General features: G+C 52.7%; 1 protein-coding gene across 1 annotated transcript; it reads right to left on the reverse strand.

The window, feature by feature from the left end:
- Nucleotides 1–285: 285 nt before the first annotated feature.
- LOC120968152 (uncharacterized) lies at nucleotides 286–3,507 on the reverse strand. The gene is made up of 2 exons (XM_040394695.3): nucleotides 2,147–3,507; nucleotides 286–692 (listed from the first exon to the last, which is right to left on the reverse strand). The coding sequence occupies exons 1-2, from the start codon at nucleotides 3,338–3,340 to the stop codon at nucleotides 579–581; spliced, it is 1,308 nt and encodes a 435-aa protein (XP_040250629.1). The 5' UTR covers nucleotides 3,341–3,507; the 3' UTR covers nucleotides 286–578.
- Between the last annotated feature and the right edge of the window lie 20,588 nt (nucleotides 3,508–24,095).

Below are 24,095 nucleotides of genomic sequence, written 5' to 3' on the forward strand. Positions count from 1 at the left end.
ACAAATTTTGCTTAGCCATGTTTACATTATACAATTTGTCCATGCTAAAATGTGATGACCAAACACACCGCCTTGAGATTTATCAAGTTTGTCGTAAATAGATGGACAAGTGACCACCATCGACGATGGTATAAATATAAAAAGTGGGAACTCATTAGGGGTGCACGAGAGTCTGTTTCTCCCACTACAATACACGAGCATATTTGCTAGTAGAACTAGAATGTCACGATGCAATCTTGCTGTTCGTGATCGATTTGCCACAAACATGCATGGAAGACAGCAAAATATGGAACCACATCAGCTTGGGAAACATAAGACATAAATTGGGCACAAGTTTTCTTCACAATGCTCACATAACTTTACCACTAGAAACCATGATATGGATTAACATAAAGTGGGTGGAACTTAACTAACAGGACCACAAGTTCTTATTCATGCCAGGAGATGGCTAACTGGATCAACTAACTTAGCAGTGCAAACCCATGAGGCCAGAACCAAAAGTACACCCGCTAAACACAACTAGTACTATCTGAAGACTCCAATGCATAAGCATCCAGATCCTTAGCGCTTTAGACTTGTTAATTCTTCTTGGAGCTGCTAGCTTCTTGATCTTTCAGGCTTGTTTTCTTCTTCTTCGAGCCACCAGCTTCTTGATCCTTCAGACTTGTTTCCTTCGTGTTAGAACTACCAGCCTGAAAACGGCAAATATCAAAAGACAAAATCAAATACGGAGTAAGTTGTAAGATGGAGGTACTGAATTGGAGACTCCCAAATGCGATTCAAAACTGCCAACATATCATCTCATTGCAACCATTTTCGTGTTTGGCTGACTGGGGTTGCAGTTTGCCGGGGATTCGCTGACTTGTCCACTTGTGAGCCTTCTGATTTCAAATCAACGACTCGGATTTGATGCTCACGTACAGTGAAATGATTTAGGCCACTCACATACGATCCGGCGGTTCAGAGTGGCCAAGTCACATACTGTAAGCTGTGACTTAGCCACTCTACCTAAGTCAGCCAAGCTGCGCGGGTCACAGTTATGGTATGGGCTGCTCTACCTTGACAGTGGCCAAAACAACTCGAGAATTTTTAACTTTTGTCAGCCAATTTGGAGAGAACATGTGAAGAGAAGCGGAAAACACCAATGACCGTGTACTAGTGGGTAATGAGTAGTTTTTACGATTGGGAAGAAACTTTCGTCCTTCAGTTAGGCAATTTTGGAAAAACTGTAAATGGTTTTTTTCAGTAATAGACACGGTCATTGTCTCGTAGGCAGCAGAAACTACATTGTATACATTCTTAACATTGATGCCCCGGCCGGGTAACATTAGCTTGGTTAGGCCTTATACAATGGTGGGTGCCTAGACACGGGTGCTTAAGGAGAGAGAGCAGCTTGCGTCGCAGAAAAGAAGTTGTCTCACAATGCGGAGTGCTTAACATAGATGCTTGAGTTGCTTTAATATTCACGTAGCACCTAGCCTGGCACTTGCGTAGCGCCTAGCCTAGCCTGGCACCTGCTATATTTGAAGCTTCGCTGGACATGAAGGGAGCAGTTATTTTTTGCAAGCACCGGGAGCAAAACTTTGCTTCTACCTCCCTCCCTAAGCACCCGTGGAATCAAATCTTAGGAAAAAAACCGGGTTTTTTTCTCTAGCACCCGTCTAGGCACCTGCCATTGTACAGGGCCTTAGTGGGTTCTAGCCACTTTTCTGAAATTTAGATTAGTCACTGGATCAACAACTAAGAAATCGGGAATTCACTTTGGTTCATATAGATGCATATACACCCATTGTCTAAATACACATCCACAAACAAGTGATTATTAGCAAAATGTTCTAATAAACAGTACTACCTCCGTTTCAGTTTACAAGTCCTGCACGTATACCTAGGCTGCCAATTTTATCACTTTAATATAAACTATATAACACAAAAATTATACCGTTTGAAAATAGAACATCTGAAGTTTATATTGGTACATTTTTTGTAATATACGACTTGTATTAGGTTGGTCAAATTGACGACCTAGGGATACGCGCACGCCCTGTAAACTGAGAGAGAGGGAGTACTACCTCTAGTAAAAGATGTTTCGCAAGAAATAAATGTGCGGTCAAGCAAGAAAATGGGAGGAGAAGCTATTTTGGCGCACCTTTAGGCTGGGTCGTGGCCATGCCATGAAATAGGGGTGCACCCGTGCATCGAATGTGAAGAAGTCTGCCTCCAACTCGGGCCTGGTGGTGCATTCCCGGACATTAAGGCCGCCATTCTCCGTGCCCATGAAGAGCGCCATCGTCCGTGCCCATTCTCCTGGCCGGAGGGCGTTCTTCAGGCGAAAGCCGTAATAGTGGAGCCCGCCATTCTTCGTGCCCATGGAGAGCAGCACGACGCCGGCGGTCACATCGCAGACCTTCTGCACTCCGCCTCGAAGCAGATACCATTTGGAAGCATCCACCTCCAACTGTAGCTCCCAGGACTTGTCCTCCTCCATGCGGAACCATACCTGCAGGACGAGCTTGCGACTCATGGCCACGAGGCAGGTTGTGCCGTCCTCCGTTTCTCCTACGGCGTACGACCATGGCTCATAGTGCAGGTTATGTGGGAGCTCGACGTGGGAGAACTCCATGGCGCCGACATCGAGCGCGGTGAGCTGATCTCCTGTAATGCTCCTCCAATAGATGCGCCCACCGGCGTGCATGGGCCAGCCGAGCTTGGATTCCCTCGGTCCATTAATACCTTTGGGCGCCCACGAGTGGGAGCACCACTCGCCCGTGCGGGAGCTGTAGACGCGTGCGCGCACCCTGCCGCCCTTCTTCTCCAGGGAGAGCACACTGAAGGGGGTTTGACCGCCGCCGCACGCCGGCAGGAAGCAATGGAGCGAGTCGCGGGAGATGTGGTTGTCGGGTATAGGTATACGCAGTCGTGAGCGGGAGACGGGGTCGAACACCACCAGCTGACTGTGGCTGCTGAGGAGTAGGAGGCCGTGGCGGCAGTCCATGAGGCGCCCATCGTATTCGAGATCCGTGAGATGGAAGTCGCCGCGGCGGACGACGGCGGCGAGGTGGCGGTCGCGGCGGAGGAGCGCGCGGTGGAAGGTGGGGACGGCGCCGTCGGCGACCGACACAAAGTAGCCGAGTAACGGAGCCCGGGAAAGGAAGGGGTTCAAGACGGCAGGGGAGGAGGCGACGCCGCACAGGCGCGGGCAGGAGAGAGCGGCGCTGGCGAGCGAGGGCAGCGACGGGAGGCGGCTGAGGATCTCGGCGAGCATGTCGTCGCCGAGGGACACGAGGGAGGTGGGCTCGGAATCGCGCTTGCGCTTGGGGCCGGGCGGGCTGTTGGTTGTCATCTCAGCGGCGTAGGCAGGCAGAATGGCGGTGGCGAGGTGGTCGGAGCCTGGGAGGTGGAGGAGAGTTTATGTGGAACGAGCCATGGGGCCGGGGAGATCAGATCTAGATGCGCACGCACCGTCCATGCTTGCCAATCCAGACCAGAGTAGGCGCAAGTGGGAAAGCTGGGAGGTTTCTCAAAAATGTGGTCAAACAGGGAGGCTCCAACACGCCATGGCCCCATGTAACCATGCAACGTCGCATCGCACTGCAGCTACTACTCCTACTGATGCCTAGCTGCTAGGCTAGGAGAGCAATCGAGTCCACAAACGAGGCAGCAAGGCACACCCCCGACGTGATGTCTATTGACCACGGCATTTGATGCGTTTTACCGCAGACCAGCCCAGTGAAACAAAAGATGTTACTTTACCTAGCTTCGGTCCATTAGCACTGAATCCAACCTAATAGTACAAGTCTCAGTCCACTCCTTAACCGTCAGATTTATTGCTGCTTTTAGATGCGTGTAACATGCGTTTAATTGTAAATTGGCCCCTGTAGAGGACGAACTGGGTGGGCTGCTTTCGCTCCTTGTTTTTTTCTGTTGGCTTTGGGCGGTTTGCTGGGCTGGGCAGGGGAGTGGCAGGCTTTGGGTGGTGTGTCATTTTCTTGCCTGTAAATTTTACAATGTGTAAGAGAGATTCCTGACTAGGAAAAGAACTGTATACTTTCCCAAGAAAAAAAAATATATATACTGCAGTACCATCTTTTATGAGTATTTCATCTTTTGTTTTCTAGAATCCACTTGCGTATGTGTGGTTGTTGTTGATATATTAGATTCCTATTGTATAGTTTTTGGATGTAGTTTTTCTAGTGCAACATCCATGTCTTGTTTTTTGAGAACCAGAATTTTTCCTTTTTGAGATGTGCGTGCACTCACGGGTTTTTGCATAGAACAAGCATTCATAGCATTTTTTTCTAGTTTTTTTAGCTTTGGCTTTGTGTTAAGTATGCCAGTCTAAAAAAAGTAAAGATGGAAATATCAAATTTAAAAATTATCTATTTTATGTGAATTTGCTATTCTCAGTCGATCAACAATTAGTCAAGTCTTAGTCGATTCGATAGCAAAAGAACCTTAATTGCCGCTTTTTGTTTGTATGTTAGTTTTTTTATTTCTTTTGTTTTTTCTCTCATGTCCAATCAGTTTGCTTCCAGTTTTTGGGTGACGGGTTGTTTTAGGGCACGTTGGCCCGCTCTTTCCTCCTTATTTATTTTATGCATGGACTGATGGCCTGGCTTTTTATGGATTTATTTTTGTATTTTTATTTTACTTTCCTCCCTCTTTTTTATATTTTTGTAAGTGATTGTTAACTACAAAAAATCGGTGTCCTCGTGAGATTGGTTTTATTTTGCATACATATTTTTTCAATTCTTATTGTTTCATTTTTATTTTTATTTTCTTCTTTCTATTTGCTTGCTAAAAAAATCCTTTTTTCTTTTTTATTTATTTATTTTTTCTCTTTTATTGCATTGAAATATTTTTCTTGTATGCCTGCTATTAGGCGGAATTGTAAGTGTCGCCATTGACTGAATTTATTAGTCTTTAGAGAAGGCAATTGCATGTCTGTCACTAGGCATCCAACTGCAAGTGTCACCTCTGACTGCAATTGCATGCTCACACACCCTACTGCAACTAACATTTATTTTTTAAGTAGGCAGCGGGAAAGGGAGGGGGAGTTGCATGTGCGATACCAGGCTTGCAACTGCAAATGTCGTCCTCGACTGCAACCGCATGTCTCCCTCCTGACTGCAACTGGCCTTGTGTTTTTTCGGAGAGGGGGGGGGGATTGCATGTCCAACAGTAGCCTTGCAATTGCAAGTGTCGCCCTCGGCTGGAACTGCATGCCTACACACCCGACTGCAATTGCATGCACACACACCTCACTGCAACCGACATGTTTGATTTGTTAGTGGGTGGCGGGAGAGGGGGTAGCTGCATGTCCGATACTAGGTTTGCAACTGCAAGTCTCACCCTCGACTGGAATTGCATGTCCCCTATCAATTGCAACTGGCCTTTTGTTTCTGTTGGAGAGGGGATGAATTGCATGTCCGACAATACGCTTGCAAGTACAAGTGTCGCTCTCAATTACAATTGCATGTTCGACAGTAGGCTTGCAACCGCAAGTGTCGTTCTCGACTGCAATTGCATGCCTACACACCCGACTGCAACTGAGTTTTTTGTTTTGTAAGTGAGCGGCAGGAGAGGGGATGGGAGGTGCATACATGCATGGTACTAGGTTTGCAACTACAAGTGAGGCCCTCGAATGCAACAACATTTCCCCTATTGAATGCAACTAGCCTTGTGTTTTTGTCGGAGAGGGAGTGAATTGCATGTCCGACAATAGAGTTGCATTGCATGGCTGACAGTAGGCTTGCAACTTCAAGTGTTGCTCTCGATTGCAACTGCATGCCTACACACCCGGCCGCAACTGACCTTTTTTTTGTAAGTGAGCGGCAGGAGAGGGGGGAGTTGGATGTGCAACAATATGCTTGCAACTACAAATGTCGCCCTCGACTGCAACTGCATGCCTACACACCCGACTGCTACTGGACATTTTTTTGTTTTGTAAGGGAGCGACATGGAGGGGGGAGTTGCATGTCCGATACTAGGCTTGCAACTACAAGTGTCGCCTTTGACTGCAACTATATGCCTACACACCCAGTGCAATTAACATTTTTGTTTTGTAAGTGGGCATAGGGAGAGGGGGTAGTTACATGTACGACACTAGGCTTTGCAACTACAAGTGTCGCCACCTAATGCAACTACACTAGGCTTGCAACTGCAAGTGTCACCCTTGATTTGTTAAAAAAACAATGCTACCCACGTCGGATGCACACATTTGCATGTCCTCCAAATATTCTTTGTCTTTGTATGCAACTTAATATTCTTTTCTTTTGAAAAACAAGGCCACACTATTTTAGCTGTCTTGTTTTCATTTTGTTTCTTTGTTACATTAAAGAATGAAATTTGTCCTAATATACAAAATGTACTTTTGAAAGAAATTACAAAAAAGAAAAAGAAAAAGAGAAGCAAGATGGCACACAAAGAGAAGAACTAAACGATGAGCTATACTAGTGTCGGAATTTACTTGTCTTGTTGAGCACTTTTTCTCCGTACCAAGAAAATACAAAGACAAAGAAACAAACAGCCCAACCTAAATAAACAAACAAACAAACAACAGAAAAACGAAAAAGGCCCAATCTACCTTAGGTGACATCAGCCGACTTAGACTTTAAGTCGACTGAGACCTAGACAGACCCTTCTTGTTTACAGCTCTGGAAAGGATTAGCATTTTGCGCCCGACACTAATTAAAAGATCAAACCACTTTCGGTTCACCGGTAAGAGCAACTCCAATGCGCCGACCCAAAGAGACGACGATTTTATCCAATCCTTGTACGTCTGGGTCGGTCGCGCGCTCGGCATCCATCCTGTTTTACTTTTAGGTTGGCAGTGCGCCCAACACGCTTGACCTATTTTATGTCCGTGTATAAATTTAAATGACTTGCGGCTATACATCATGCCAACGCCCATGCCGTCGCCTAAAGTTCATGCCGGCACCAATGCCAGCGGCCGGCGTACAATGTCAGCTTAAAACAACACACCACATAGTTCATGCTGGCGCACTTGTGAGCGGCCGACACACATGTCATCACACAAAAGGGGTGGGAATTCGACCATGCCATCTCGGCCGTAGTCATGCCAACACACTTTCCGGCATACAAAAAAGGGATGGCGCTCTCCACCATAGATCACTCATCGTCGAACTTGAGCATGTCGGCCTGCATCTTCTCGAACCATGTCCCCTTTCTAGGCGACACGGTGTTCACCTTCATGATCTCCACCCCCGTCATCATGCTAGCGAGCGCCACTTCTTTCGCCTTGGTCATGGCATTGGCGGTCTCGATCTCGAGCATCTTGGCTTGCTTCTCTGCCTCCATCTCAAGCATCCTGACTTTCTTCTCCGCCTCCATCTCAAGCCTCCTCCTTTGGATCTTCATGAAGGCGTTCATTTTCTCTTCCTTGTCTTGCCGACGCTTCTCCTCTCTCGAGTCCTTCTTACTCGTCGTGCCCTCCACAGTTGCAAGCAAGGCGATCGACGCTGCATCCCGCTTGTCCTCCTTCTTGAAGTTGGTCTTCCCCCGTGGTCGTGGCTTTTCGCCCTCGCCAATCTCCTCCACTGCTGCCTTCCCTTCACGCGCCATGAGGGTGCTATATTGCGCATTGAACTTATCCTCTCCAACAATGGGAGAGGTTGAAGGACTTGCCGTCATGTTGGACTTTGAATGCCTCCAAAGCTTATAATGCCTACAAATGAAGAGCATACAAGCATATGGGAGAATGGATATGCAAATGGACATGCAAGCATAACGGGATTGGAAACAGAGAGGGACGCATGTATACCATGTCTTGCATGTCGATGCCGCTCACGGGGCGTGCCCCCTTGCTCTCAAGGGTGGCACAAAACTTGTTGCGCTCTTGTTGTATCACCCTCCATCGCTTTGAATGGGACACCCACCCACACTTGCTATGCATTTGGTACAACGCAAACTTCTTGCGTTCATGGAACTCACGATGGACACAGATCCAAAAGGTTGATGCCTTTTGTTCGGTGCCGACCTTGGGGTCTTGCCTAATGTCCCTCCAACACTCACAAAAGAGGTTGTCCTAGGACGGCGTGTATGCCTTCGTCCCCTTGCTCTTGCGCTTCGACTTCACCCCGGCGGCTTGGTTGGCAAGCTCATCCTCGAACAAAGGCTCTCCATCGATGTCCATCTTATCCACTTCCTCGAGGTCGTAGTCCTCCAGGAACTCGTGGTCGAGCGGGAAGCTTCCCAGGTGACCTGATCTTCCATGAAGGCGCCGTGCATACGAGCTTGATCATAGGTCGCCGACGTACATGGCGCTCGACTGTTTTGGCTTTAGGTCTCATTAGGATCGTAGGAAGCCGCGGCATCACCGCTAGCAGAGCCAGCGGTTGCCGCACCACCTTCGGAGATGATGTTCTCGATGATGAAACGGTTGGCCGTTTCATCGTCGACGACTGGTGGCATTCTATTGAACACGTTGCAGGCGCCGGGGAGCATGTCGGCTGGCATCTCCCGCGGGCGTTTCCTCACCCCTTCGAAGGATCATGCACCAGCCATGGGTGTGGCGTTGAGGCTAATGACCACAGGTGCAGTCGCGGGCGTGGGCGGTGCCACCACGCTCACCTTCGGTGAGCACTCCCCGAAGAAGCAGGAGGCTTGCGGATAGACGTGGAAGTCGGGAATCGGGTGCGTGGCAGACGCGCGTGGCGACTCTGGTAGCACCACCCGAGGAAATGCGGACAAGCCCGTGCTGGCCGCAGCCACGGCGGCGCTGACGAGCACATGGTGGCCAGGGTTTAAACCTAGGCAGATTAGGGCCTCCCTCGTTGTTGTGGTGACTCGGGCGTTGGTTTTCTCCTGCTGTGCGGCGACGCCGAGGGCGGCGATGGCCGCTGCTTCGTCCCTTGCGTTTGCTGCGTGCCGCTGGTCCTTCCTCTTGGCTGACTGCACGGCCCGCTCCTCGGGTGTCAGCTGCTTCTTCTTCTTGGGTGGCGCGACGGTCTTGCGGTGGTTGCCGTTGCTGAAGGGGACATAGGTGAGGCCGGACGAGGCGAGGGAGGAGAGCCAGCAACCACCATCTTATTGACAACCCCCTCGCTGCCACCACTATCCTGCTCGCCTGCCTCCTCGTCCCCCTCCCCAACCTCCTCCTCCTCCTCCTCGGTAGAGGGTACCTCACTAGAGGAGGGCCTCGAAGATAGCACCCCTAAGTTGGTGAGGGAGCGCTATTTCTTGCCCCAACCCCCTCTAGGGGCTCTCCCCTCACCCCCTCCCCCTCTAGGGGCTCTCCCCCACCCCCTACTCATCTAAGGGCACCTCTCCCTCGACCTCCCTATGAGGAGTCATCCTCAAGTAGTCGGGAGGGGGGGAGAGTACGGGGTTGAGCACTCCGACTAGCCATGCTGACGACCTTGGCTAGGAAACCCGTGCCGTCGGCCTTCCCCTTGCCCATGTTCCGCTAACCTGCATTGAAAAGAGAATAAACAATCAGTACATTAATAATGAAGAAAAAAGCATAATAATAAGGAATAAAACACATTAATAAATAAGCATAAAAATGCATATTAATAAACCATAGAAAAAAGACATGAAATGTACATCTGCTAGAACCCATACGAATCATCACTGTTGTAACTGATTCCTCGATCGGTCTCATCATCACTATCACGCATATCATCTTTGTTGTTTGACGAAGGTGGAGGCTCTTCCTCGTCGTCAACGTCTTCGAGGAACTTTTGTAGCATAAGTATGTCATTTTCATTAACAATGGTCTCACCATCATTCCGTGCATCGTCATAGCTGTGCCCCCGGATCCATGAGGTGTGCCCAACCGACACACCTCGGATCAATGATGTGGCACGTGCCGCGTATCGATGACGTGGACCAAGACTATGTCGTCCGCTTGGCCGTCGGCATAGCTATGTCGACGACCGCCGTTAGGGCCGTCGGCATAGATATGACGGTTTCAAGCGCCCGTCATCCACCAAGTCTCCGTTCCCACGTATATGCCGATGGGCGCTGTAGGCATATGTCATGCTATGCTGACTACTTTACTATGCCAATGACATTGAATCCACCTACATCTCTATTAAGTAATGATCAGTCCTAATCCCACCCGAGGATGTGTAGATTGAGTACGTTCTCCATGCTCTACACCATTTCAAGACAAAAATTCGACAGCACCTCCCTGCTGTTGTCCAGATACACGTCTCTGCAAATAGCCGAGAGTATGTGCTCCGGAGATCTTGTGGTCTTGCGCGCGGGGGGGGGGGGGGGGGGGGGGTGCTTGCCTTTGCCGGAGGGGACGGAGGTGAGGCCGGACGAGGCGAGCGAGGCAAGGCCGGCGGCGGCATCAAGGCCGTCGTCCATGGCAAGCGGCAGGGAGCACGAGCAGGCGGGAGGTTTTGGTAAAGTGAAGGGAAATGATGGTCACTGTGCCACAAGCTAGCGGGCCAGCGGGGAGTAGGCGTGCGTCACGCGCGCCCGTTTTGTGTCCGCACCGACGCAAATCAAACTAAAAATTGGGCCAGGAATGGGTTGGCAAGCGGACAAAATGCGGACGCGCGTCCGTTTGGGTCGGCGCGTTGGGCCGACTTTTGTGTCCGCAACGACCCAAACGGACATGCGCAGAAGAAATGGGTCAGCGTGTTGGAGGTGCTCTAAACACATCAACGACAAAGATACCCATACCCCTTCATAAAAAAGACAGGATTGTCCTTTTTAGAAAAGATGTTATACGCCAAACCGCGGCAACACACGCACGTCCGCTCCAAGTACGTACAAATACATACGCTAGCGTTGCGCCGCACCGCGTGGCGAGTTGACGGGTGCTACCTCTTGAGCTTGCGTTGGTTTTTCCCTTGAAGAGGAAAGAGTGATGCAGCAAAGTAAAGTAAGTATTTCCCTCAGTTTGAGAACCAAGGTATCAATCCAGTAGGAGACAACGCACAAGTCACCGAATACCTGCACAAACAATCAACAACTTGCACCCAACGCGATAAAGGTGTTATCAATTCCTTCACGGTTACTTGCAAAACTAAGATCTGATAGAGATAGATAGACGGTAAAGTAAATATTTTTGGTATTTTTGGTTTATAGATTGGAAAGTAAAAGATTGCAAAAAGAGTAGATTGGAAACTAAAATTGTAGATCGGAAACTTATATGATGGAAAATAGACCCGGGGGCCATAGGTTTCACTAGAGGCTTCTCTCATGATAGAAAATATTACGGTGGGTGAACAAATTACTGTAGAGCAATTGATAGAAAAGCGCAAAGTTAGGACGATATCTAAGGCAATGATCATGAATATAGGCATCACGTCCGTATCAAGTAGACCGACTCCTGCCTGCATCTACTACTATTACTCCACACATCGACCGACTCCTGCCTGCATCTAGAGTATTAAGTTCATAAGACCAGAGTAACGTTTTAAGTAAGATGACATGATGTAGCAGGATAAACTCAAGCAATATGATGAAAACCCCATCTTGTTATCCTCGATGGCAACAATTCAAAACATGCCTTGCTGCCCCTACTGTCATTGGAAAAGGACACCGCAAGATTGAACCCAAAGCTAAGCACTTCTCCCATTGCAAGAAAAACCGATCTAGTTGGCCAAACCAAATCGATAGTTCGAAGAGACTTGCAAATATATCAAATCATGCATATAAGAATTCAGAGAAGATTCAAATAATATTCATAGATAAGCTGATCATAAATCCACAATTCATCGGATCTCGGCAAACACACCGCAAAAAGGTATTACATCGAATAGATCTCCAAGAACATCTAGGAGAACATGGTATTGAGAATCAAAGAGAGAGAAGAAGCCATCTAGCTACTAGCTATGGACCCGTTGGTCTGAGATAAACTACTCACGCTTCATCGGAAGGGCAATGGTGTTGATGGAGAAGCCCTCCGTGACCGAATCCCCCTCCGGCAGGACGCCGGAAAAGGCCCCTAGATGGGATCTCATGGGTACAGAAGGTTGTGGCGGTGGAAAAGTGTTTTCGTGGCTCCTTCTGTTGGTTTTGGGATATATGAGAATATATAGGAGGAAGAAGTAGGTTGGTGGACTCACGAGGGGCCCACAACGGTGGGTGGCGCGCCCTACCCCCTGGGCTCGCCCTCCATCCTAGTGGCCGCCTCGTGGCTTCTCTAACTTGCACTCCAAGTCCTGTGGATGTCTTCTGGTCCAAGAAAAATCATCGCGAAAGTTTTATTCCGTTTGGACTCCGTTTGGTATTCCTTTTCTGCGAAACTGTAAAACAAGGAAAAAACAGAAACTGGCACTGGGCTCTAGGTTAATAGGTTAGTCCCAAAAATCATATAAAATAGCATATTAATGTATATAAAACATCCAAAACAGATAATATAATAGCATGGAACAATAAAAAATTATAGATACGTTGGAGACGTATCAAGCATCCCCAAGCTGAATTCATGCCCGCCCTCGAGTAGGTAAATGATAAAAACAGAATTTTTGATGTGGAATGCTACCTAACATATTTATCCTTGTAGTTTCTTTTGTTGTGGCATTAATGTTCATATCCGTATGATTCAAAACAAAAGTTTAATATTGACATAAAAACAGGAATACTTCAAGCATACTAACAAGGCAATTATGTCTTCTAAAAATAACATGGCCAAAAAAAGCTTATCCCTACAAAATCATATAGTCTGGCTATGCTCCATCTTCATCACACAAAATATTTAAATCATGCACAACCCCGATGACAAGCCAAGCAATTGTTTCATACTTTTGATGTTCTCAAACTTTTTCAACTTTCACACAATACATGAGCGTGAGCCATGGACATAACACTATAGGTGGAATAGAGGGTGGTTGTGGAGAAGACAAAAAGAAGAAGATAGTCTCACATCAACTAGGCGTATCAACGGGCTATGGAGATGCCCATTAATAAATATCAATGTGAGTGAGTAGGGATTGCCATGCAACTGATGCACTAGAGCTATAAGTTTATGCAAGCTCAAAAAGAAACTAGGTGGGTGTGCATCCAACTTGCTTGCTCACGAAGACCTAGGGCATTTTGAGGAAGCCCATCATTGGAATATACAAGCCAAGTTCTATAATGTAAAATTCCCACTAGTATATCAAAGTTAAAAAATAGTAGACTCTCTATCATGAAGATCATGGTGCTACTTTGAAGCACAAGTGTGGTAAAAGGATAGTAGCATTGCCCCTTCTCTCTTTTCTCTCATTTTTTTATTTTTTTATTTGGGCCTTCTCTCATTTTTTTGCCTCTTTTTTTCGTCGGAGTCTCATCCCAACTTGTGGGGGAATCATAGTCTCCATCATCCTTTCCTCACATGGGACAATGCTCTAATGATGAAGATCATCACACTTTTATTTACTTACAACTCAAAAAAGTACAACTCGATACTTAGAACAAAATATGACTTATGTGAATGCCTCCGGCGGTGTACCAGAATATGCAATGAATCAAGAGTGACATGTATGAAAGAATTATGAAAGGTGGCTTTGCCACAAATACGATGTCAACTACATGATCAAGCAAACCAATATGACCGTGATGGAGCGTGTCATAATGAACGGAACGGTGGAAAGTTGCATGGCAATATATCTCGGAATGGCTATGGAAATGCCATAATAGGTAGGTATGGTGGCTGTTTTGAGGAAGGTATATGGTGGGTTTATGGTACCGGCAAAAGTTGCGCAGTACTAGAGAGGCAAGCAAAGGTGGAAGGGTGAGAGTGCGTATAATCCATGGACTCAACATTAGTCATAAAGAACTCATATACTTATTGCAAAAATATATTAGTTATCAAAACGAAGTACTACATGCATGCTCCTAGGGGGATTGTGACGCCCCCGATTTGACCGTACACTAATCATGCACGCAAATGTGTACGATCAAGATCAGGGACTCACGGGAAGATATCACAACACAACTCTAAAACATAAATAAGTTATACAAGCATCATAATACAAGCCAGGGGCCTCGAGGGCTCGAATACAAATGCTCGATCACAGACGAGTCAGCGGAAGCAACAATATCTGAGTACAGACATAAGTTAAACAAGTATGCCTTAAGAAGGCTAGCACAAACTGGGATACAGATCGAACGAGGCATAGGCCTCCTGCCTGGGATCCTCCTAACTACTCCTGGTCGTCGTCAGCGGGCTGCACGTAGTAGTAGGCACCTCCAGTGTCGTAGGTGTCGTCGTCGACGGTGGCGTCTGGCTCCTGGTGTCGGAGTAGATGGCCACGGGTAGCCTAACCGACTACCCCTGGCTCTTCAGAAAATTTATCAGGCCTTTGGGCCTTCAAGCACTCCAAGCATTTGGGCCGCCTTCCCCGGCCGGCTACCACTAAAGCCGACTCCCGAAAGGCGACCCAGCCTCACCAACTCCTCTCCAGGACGACTACGGGGTGGCCGACTCCAAGAAGCCGACCAGGAAGGACGCCGACTCCTAGGAGCCGGCCAAGACCACAACCACTCCTACATAACGGCGACCCGACGGGGTATGGCCACAGTGCGGCCCACGACCCCCGAAGCCCGAGGCGGGCATGGCTACAGGAGGCCGTACGGGAGGGACGTCTCCCGTGCGGCTCGGCACTGTAGCCACGCTAGCCTCGACGTCATCCACGACCCACTCCTGTACGGCCCAAGGATTGCAGGCCCCTTCAGCCAGAGAGAGGCGCGAAGGCGGCCCGGCTTTTCCTAGTCGGCCAGGAGTCTAGCCGGCCTCCAGAAGCCGGCTACTCCCTTCCTCGAAGCAGGAGCCCCATTAAGGAGACAAGACGAGGTGAGGCTACAGTGATGGCCCCCGAGGCGGCCCACTGTAGCCACGCTCACCTCGACAAAGCCCTCATCATCAGAGGCGCGGCTACAGTAAGCAGCCGCCGACAAGACCCTAAGCGGTGGGACCGGCCTGTCGACCAAGTAGCCGGCAGCCGGCGGGACCCACCAGCCGGCGGGACCCAGCGGCCGGCGGAGAAGCCGGCGAGCATAGACACTGACGGCTGGGACCAGTTCCCAGTCGGATTACCATTGTACCCCCGGGGGGTAGGCCTATATAAACCCCCCGGAGCACCCATGCAAAGGGTTCGCTTCTGGGTTGGCCTCTGAGCATAGTTGGCTTCTAGGTTAACACCCACGCATAGCACACACACCATAGATAGAGAGAAGCAAGAGCTAGCCTTGTTCTTATTCTCCCTTGATCCCAACAGCTCTAGGAGCGATTGTAGCTACCCTTTATCGATCTAGTGGTCATGCGGAGACCCCGCAGAGCAGGACTAGGGGTGTTATCTCCTCGGAGAGCCCCGAACCTGGGTAAGATCCGCCGGCGTGCATGTCTTCGCCTCATCCCGTTTCCAGGCACCGGCGACGTTTTATTGGCTCCCACAATGATAAGCCATCCCTTGGCATATGTCGCACCAACCACCCGACATTTGGCGCCCACCGTGGGGCCAGGTGCACCGTCGTCCGGAGACCTGTTCTGGACGGGAACCCTCTTCCTTCCCCACGAGCGCAGCCAGCCTGCTGCGCCCGATGGCGTTTGCCCCGACGCGCTGCAAGGCATCGACGACGCCTGCGCAGCGAGCCGCCTTGCCGATCTGCTCGGCGAGACTCGCATCTCCGACGAGCATGCGTCCGACGCAGGCACCGACTACCCCGAGAGCCGCCTCGTCAGCCTCCTCGACCAACTTCACGTCTCCAGCGAGCCCGCTGCGGACATGGAGTCGGTCGGCTCCACCGACCCGATGATCATCGACTCCGACACCGCGTCGCTCGACGCCTACCCCTCTGACGTGGTGGTCTTCGACGACCCCCTCCCTCGAGCTGACAGCGGCAGCAGCACTGTCACCGAAGTGCTGGTCATCAGCCACGTCTCCAACTCGGGCGAGAACGCCCGCGACGCACAGCAAGCGGCGATGCACGACCTCTCCGTCCCCATCCCGGCCGACGCCGACGCCGAGACCCTGGAAGCACGCCGCCTTGCCCTCATCGCGGAGGGCAAGAAGATAGCCTCGATGAGACGCCTCACCGAGGCCCACCAGCGCGAAGTCGACCGCGCCGCCTTCGGGACGCCGCCGCCTAGCGGCCCGAGCCGAGCCGGCTTCGTCCAGAAGCGCGGCGCAGCCGTTGCCAGCATGCTGGGCGCAGATTGCCCCGTCTACGCCACCCCGCTCGAGAATCTGCGAGCCGCTCAGGCGGCTGCAGAGGAGCTCAATGGGCTGGGAGCCGATGAGCTCCCCTACATGACAAGACGGATCCAGCAGCTGATCGACGCGGCTGCAGAACGGCACGAAGCCGGCGCCCGAGCTGATAGACATCCCCCACGCCGGGAGCACGCTGCGACGTCCCGCTCGCCGACTGCGAGCGGTGCGCGCCAGAAGAAAGACAAGGAGCCGGCTGCCAGCCGCAGCCGGACTCGCATTACCATCGAGCGCGACGCGGATGGCCGCCCTCGAGCTGTAGAGCACCAGGGAAACCTGCCTCCTCCCCCGCCTCGAAGAGAAAGACGCCTCACTCCACCGCCTGTCACCCATCCGACTCTTGGCGACCGACTCGGCCGCCGAGAAGGAGTCGGCGAGAATGACGCCCGCCACAGGATCGACCGCCTTGCTCGATCCTTGGCGTTAGAAGAAGAAGACGATGTCGGCCCGCCATGCTTTGGCCCCCGCATCCGCGACGAGCCCTTCCCCAAGGGGTTCTCGCTCCCCAGAGACACACCCAAGTACAACGGCTCAGTGAAGCCGGAAGATTGGCTCATCGACTACTCCACAGCCGTCAGCATCGCCAACGGCAATCGGCGCGTCGCCGTGAAGTACGTCCCCTTGATGCTGCAAGGCACGGCGCGCACGTGGCTCAACAGCCTCAAGCCCTACAGCATCAACAGCTGGCTGGACTTCACCGAAGTTTTCGTCCGCAACTTCACCAGCACCTACAAGCGGCCTCCCAAGCCTCGCCAGCTCTCCCTCTGCGTCCAAGGGCCCAACGAGTCGACCCGCGACTACCTCACGTGATGGGCCGAGCTCCGCCACTCCTGCGAGGGAGTGCACGAGGTCCAGGCCATCGAGTATTTCACCGCCGGGTGCCGAGAGGGCACCCTCCTCAAGCACCGACTCCTCTGCGACGAGCCGGCTACCCTCGATGAGTTACTGATCACCGCCGACAAGTATGCCACTGCCGACTCCTCCATGAAGACCGAGCTCCGAGTAGACGCCTCGGGGAAAGTAGTTGCTCCGGCTCCCAAGACGCTAGCTGGCGACCCTAACCGGCGCCCCTACCAGAACGACCACAAGCGCAAGGGCCCCATGCCGACTTCCTCCAGTCGGCAGGTGGCCACCATTGAAGACGAGCAGCCCGAAGAGCGGCCCGCTCCCAAGAAGAAGGGTGGCCTGCCGCCTTGGCAGCCGTCTTTCTCCTACGAACAAGCACTCGATGCTCCCTGCAAGTTCCACAGCGGCGCAAAGCCGTCCAACCATACGACACGGAAATGCCACTGGCTCACCCGCATCACCAAGGGCGAGGGGATGGTGCCGCCTCCGCCTCCCGGCCCGCCGCCTCCAGCTCCCCAGCAGCCGGCGGCCCGGCCGGCAGTCGGCGCCATCCAAGACGAGTTCCCCGAAGCGCATGACGCCTACGTCGTCTTCACAAGTCAAGTCGACGACAAGCGCAGCCGACGCCGGCAGCACCAAGAAGTAAACGCAGTCGCCTCTAGCACCGCCGAGTTCATGCACTGGTCGGAAAAGCCCATCAGCTGGAGCCAGGCCGACCACCCAGAGGTGATGCCTTCGCCTGGCTCCTATGCTATGGTCTTGGACGTCACCCTTGCGACGGAGAGGCGAGCTGCCAGATTTTCCCGCGTCCTGATAGACGCCGGAAGCAGTATCAACATACTGTACCGCGATACCATGGACAAGCTGAACATCAAAGCAAAGCAGCTCATGCCGAGCCGCACCGTCTTCCATGGTATCGTACCCGGCCTATCTTGCTCTCCAATCGGCAAGATCAAAATGGACGTTCTCTTCGGAGACAAAGATCACTTTCGCCGGGAAGCAATATGGTTCGAGGTGGTGGATTTGGAGAGCCCCTATCATGCACTACTTGGCCGACCTGCTTTGGCCAAGTTCATGGCTGTGCCCCACTATGCCTACCTGAAGATGAAGATGCCTAGTTCGAAGGGGATCATCACGGTAGCCGGCGACTACAAGAAGTCCATCGAGTGTGCCATGGCTAGCAGCCGGCTGGCCGAGTCCCTCGTGGTGGCAGAAGAGAAGAAGATGTTGGAACGGGTTGTGGCCATGGCCGGCAAGCAGCCGGCCTTGTCCCCCAACCCCAAGGACTGTGATGCGCAGGGCTCCTTCCAGCCTGCCAAAGAGACGAAGAAGATACCTCTAGACCCGGAGCACCCGGAGAGGTTCGCCGTGATTGGGGCGAACTTGGACAGTAAATAGGAAGGCGAGCTCGCCGACTTCCTCCGTGAGAATCGGGACATCTTTGCATGGTCCCCAAAGGACATGCCGGGTGTCCCGAAGGATTTCGCCGAGCACAAATTACATGTCCGAGCTGATGCGAAGCCGGTCAAGCAACCCCTCCGCCGACTATCAGAAGAGAAGCGAAGAATCGTGGGAGAAGAGATAGCCCGGCTCCTTGCAGCCGGCTTCATCATGGAAGTGTTCTTTCCAGAATGGCTTGCCAATCCAGTTCTGGTTTTGAAGAAGAATAACGAGTGGCGCATGTGTATAGACTACACAAGTTTGAACAAGGCCTGCCCAAAGGATCCGTTTGCTTTGCCACGGATTGACCAAGTGATAGACTCCACAGCCGGATGCGAGCTGTTAGGTTTTTTGGATGCATACTCAGGGTATCATCAGATCAAGTTGGACCCGGCTGACCGCCTGAAGACTGCCTTCATCACACCCTTTGGAGCTTTCTGCTACCTGACAATGACATTCGGCTTGAGAAACGCCGGTGCCACTTTTCAGCGTTGCATGCAGAAACAACTCGGCAGAAATGCCCATGTCTACGTAGACGACATTGTGGTGAAGACAGAGAAGCGCGGTACCTTGCTGGAAGACCTGAAGGAAACATTTGCCAACTTGCGCCGATTCCAGATCAAGCTCAACCCCGAGAAGTGCGTGTTCGGAGTGCCAGCCGGCCAGCTGCTAGGCTTCCTGGTCTCCGAACGCGGCATTGAGTGCAACCCTGTCAAGATCAAAGCCATCGAGAGGATGGAGATTCCCACCAAGCTGCGAGATGTGCAGAAGTTCACTGGCTGCTTAGCCTCCCTGAACCGTTTTATCAGCCGACTAGGAGAGAAGGCCCTCCCCCTGTACCGACTCATGAAGAAGTCCACTCACTTTGAGTGGAATGATCAAGCCGACCAAGCCTTCCATGAGTTGAAGAAAATGTTGACCACTCCGCCTGTCCTGGCTGCGCCGACTGAGAAGGAGCCCATGCTCCTCTACATCGCCGCGACAAGCCGAGTCGTCAGCACTATTGTTGTGGTCCAGCGCCCGGAGGAAGGCCGAGCCCAGCTGGTCCAGAGGCCGGTCTACTATCTCAGCGAAGTACTGTCCAGCTCAAAGCAAAACTACCCGCACTACGAGAAGATGTGCTATGGGGTGTACTTCGCTGCCAAGAAATTGAAGCCCTACTTCCAAGAGTACCCCATCACGGTCGTGTGCACTGCCCCGCTCGCCGAGATCATAGGCAGCCGGGATGCATCCGGCCGGGTGGCCAAATGGGCCATTGCCTTGGCGCCCTACACGATTTTCTATCAACCCCGCACCGCCATCAAGTCGCAAGCATTGGCCGACTTCCTCGTCGACTGGGCCGAGACCCAGTACTTACCGACGGCACTCGACTCCACCCATTGGCGGATGCACTTTGACGGGTCCAAGATGCGCACCGGCTTGGGAGCCGGCATCGTCCTCACCTCTCCCAAAGGCGACAAGCTCAAGTACACGCTGCAGATCCACTTCGCCGCCTCCAACAACGTGGCCGAGTACGAGGCGCTCGTACATGGGCTCCGGCTAGCCAAAGAGCTCGGCATACGCCCGATCCTGTGCTACGGCGACTCAGACTTGGTGGTCCAGCAATCATCTGGCGACTGGGACGCCAAGGACGCAAACATGGCAAGCTACCGTTTCCTCGTCCAGCAGATGAGCGGATACTTCGAAGGGTGCGAGTTCCTTCACGTGCCAAGGGCCGACAACGACCAAGCAGATGCCCTAGCACGGATCGGCTCCACCCGACAAGCCATACCGACTGGCGTCTCCCTCCAGCGCCTCCTCAAGCCGTCCATCAAGCCGTCTCCAGAGTCGGATTCCATCTTCGTACCGCCTGCGCCAGAAACAGCCGGATCCGGCTCAAGAAATCCCGCAGGCGGCACGGGGACTTCGACGACTGCCCCGGGGACTGACGTAGTCGCACCCGGCCCAGGGACTTCAGAACCCGGCCCGGGGACTGCAGCAGTCGGCCCGGGGACTGCAACGACACAAGAAGCGGTGGTCGACTCCAATGCAACACCCAACCCACCCACCCGAGTCATGGTGGCCACATTAACAGCAGAAGAAGTCACAGCTCCCTCATGGGCCCAGCCCATCCTCAAGTTCCTAGTCAGCAGAGAGCTGCCGGCTGATGAGATCGCAGTAAGACTAGTGCAACGACGAGCCGCAGCATACACAATAATCAACAGGGAGCTTGTGAAGCGCAACATCACTGGAGTCTTCCAGCGTTGCGTCGAGCCAGAAAAAGGAGTGGCAATCCTCAAAGACATCCACCAAGGCGAATGCGGCCATCACGCCGCCTCAAGATCCCTCGTGGCCAAGGCTTTCCGCCATGGGTTCTTCTGGCCGACTGCCTTGGAGGATGCTAAAGAAATAGTCAAGAGCTGCAGAGGATGTCAAGTCTTCAGTTCCAAACAACACCTGCCGGCTTCTGCCCTCAACACCATTCCCCTCACCTGGCCTTTTGCCGTCTGGGGACTGGACATGGTGGGCCCTTTCAAGACAGCCCGCGGTGGCTTGACACATCTACTCGTTGCTGTGGACAAGTTCACAAAGTGGATTGAAGCCAAGCCAATTAAGAAGCTGAACGGGCCGACTGCCGTGACATTCATCACCGACATCACTACTCGGTACGGCGTGCCGCACAGCATCATCACCGACAACGGCACGAACTTCGCCAAAGGCGCACTGGCACGTTTCTGCGCGACACAGGGCATCCGACTGGACTTAGCGTCCGTTGCCCACCCGCAGTCAAACGGCCAGGTCGAGCGAGCAAATGGACCTATCCTCTCCGGCATCAAGCCCCGACTGGTTGTACCACTGGAACGATCGGCCGGCTGCTGGCTCGAAGAGCTGCCGGCTGTCCTCTGGAGTCTGCGCACTACACCCAACAAGTCAACTGGCTTCACTCCATTCTTCCTTGTGTACGGTGCCGAGGCTGTCATCCCAACAGACATCGAGTTCGACTTGCCTCGGATCACCATGTACACGGAGGAGGAAGCCAAAGAAGCAAGAGAAGACGGCGTCGACCTACTGGAAGAAGGCCGGCTGTTAGCCCTCAGCCGGTCCGCCATCTACCAGCAAGGCCTGCGCCGCTACTACAACCGCAAGGTCAAGCCAAGATGCTTCCAAGAGGGCGACCTTGTGCTCCGGCTGATCCAGCGAACAGCCGGCCAGCACAAGCTCTCGGCTCCGTGGGAAGGCCCCTTCGTCGTCAGCAAGGCACTCGGCAACGACTCCTACTACTTGATCGACGCGCAAAAGCCAAGAGCACGCAAGAGAGACGACTCCGGCAAGGAGTCGGAGCGACCATGGAATGCAAACCTCCTAAGACGATTTTACAGCTGAAAAGCAGTATGTATGACGCTACCCCTTTTGTATTAAGTTACAAACCAACAGGCCCCCCGAACAGTACTCGGGGACTGCCTTTTATTTATCTATGAATGACGAGTGTCATATCCACGAATGTATTATTACATTTTGAATTCTTGTCCGGCACCGGGTCCGACTAGTCGGCCCGGGGACTGGCCGCCTTGAGCTATATTCTAAGTTCTTCCCGAAGTCAGCAAAGTAGTGCGCCGGCTCCCAAGTCCTCTCTTGTTGAAAGTCGCAGCTCAAAGAACTGACTGTCCGACTAGCAAGAGAGAAGACAGAAAGGACGCCCACACGAAAAACGGCTAAGGAACAACTAACCTATATAGCAAAAAGACGGCCTCCATATATGCCTGCCGACTGTCACAGCAGCCGGCTGGCCGGCTTCCTAAAAAACTTAGCTTAAGTCCGGCAGAGCTAAAAGTACTTCCCCCTCCCCAATCGGCCAGGCACGCCCCGGCTACAGATTGCAGAGCAACTGTTTGACTGGGGAGGCGGCAACCAAGGGAGGGCGGCAAAGGAAAAAAGCAGAAGGACAAAAAGCGAAAGTACAAGGAAAGACCGGTTGCATAACTTATATACATAAAGCCGCCCACAGGCCGGCAACAGACTTAAGTTTGAATACACCCAGTGGGTGGAATTGTGCAGACTTAACCAAACATTGTTCAAAAGTAACAAGACAGGAAAACAAAAGAAAGAAGACTAAGGCGCGACTTGGAGGCCGAGCTAGTCGGTGAAGGCAGCTCGCCGGCTGAAGGAGTGGCCGCCTAGCTGGTCCCGGCTTGACCACCTCCCGCGGCAGGAGACGCACTCACACGCGACGTAGTGCTGGAGGCGCGGTCAGGCTGGCCGGCTACTCCACCAGCCGGCTCGGCGTCTTCACCCTCCTCCTCCTCCTCTTCGCCCTCGTCGCTGGAGTCGATCTCCTCCGCCGAGTCCTCGCCGTACGCCGGGTCCAGCCCGAACCAATCTTCCGGCTGGGCGACTCCATTGTCGTCCACCTCGGGGGCGAAGACGTTGGTGTCGGTGTAGTCGGCGATCGCTGAAGCCCGCCGAATGATGGCCGGCCGCGCCGGCTCCAGCTCCGTGTCGGCTTGCTGCCGCCAGGTCGCCAGCTGGTCCAGGTTCAGGCCGGGATACCAGGCCTTGACAAACTCCAGCGCCCGCCTGGCGCCGGAGCGAGCCGCTGACGCCTTCCAAGCCTCGAAGCGGTCGACTGCCACCTCCAGCCAGTCGGCGGTCCGACTGGGGGTGCAAGGGACCACTTGGCAGGGCCAGAGGGCGGCCAAGACCTGCGATCCCGCGCGCTGAAGCCGGCGGAGCAGCCTGTGAGCCGGCTGGATGCGAGCCTGGATCGCCAGGAGCTGTTCCTCCAGCGAGCGGCCGGCGGTTGGCGAGATCTCGAAGCCGGCTTGCCTCTTCGCCTGGCGACGGGCTTCGATGGCCTGGTTGGCGGCAGTGGAATAGCCGGGGAAGTACTCTGCGCGAAGAAGAAAATGATAGAAAAACACCAAAATTAGAAAAACAAGTCAAAATGGCAGATGGCAAGAAAGGACGAAGGGTTAGACGACCGTCAACCAGATCCTCGATCTGGCCATAGCCGGAGACCAGAGTCTGCCTGGCCTCTGCCCAGCCGGCCGCCTCCGTCTCGAACTCGGCCTGGAGGGTGGCTTCGCGATCCTGCGCAGCCTTCAGCGCCGCCTGGTGGCCTTCCTCCTGGTCGGCCAACTTCTTGACCAGGCGGTCGCGCTCCTGCACCAAGGCGGCGAGCTCCGCGTCCTTGGCACGAAGAGCAGTCTGAGACTCCCCCAGCTGTGCCCTCAGACTGGCGTTGGCCGCTGCAGAGATAGAAGAAGAAGAAGAACAATGAGAAATCATCAAGGAAGATCCGAGCCGACTGCTCAGCAGTCGGCCCGAATCTCGGGGACTACACCGAGTGGGTGCGCTGACGCGCCCCCACATGAGATAAAGATCAAGTCACATACCTCAGCTTTCAGTGAGATCGGCGGTCTTCTGAGTCAGCTCCCGAGCCTGGGAGTTGAAGGCGGCCGCTCGGAGGTTGTGGTAGTCCTGCAAGACGGACAGAAGACCGACGTGAGAACAAAAGCAGCAAAAACAAAATCTCCAAGAAGTTCCAAGCCGCCTGCTCAGCAGCCGACTCGGAACTCGGGGACTACACCCAGTGGGTGCGCTGACGCGCCCCCACGAGAGAAATCAAGATCAAGAAAGAACAAGATGAGAATACTAACC

This window comes from Aegilops tauschii, chromosome 7, assembly GCF_002575655.3.
Source record: "Aegilops tauschii subsp. strangulata cultivar AL8/78 chromosome 7, Aet v6.0, whole genome shotgun sequence".
In the NCBI taxonomy this organism is placed as follows: domain Eukaryota; kingdom Viridiplantae; phylum Streptophyta; class Magnoliopsida; order Poales; family Poaceae; genus Aegilops; species Aegilops tauschii.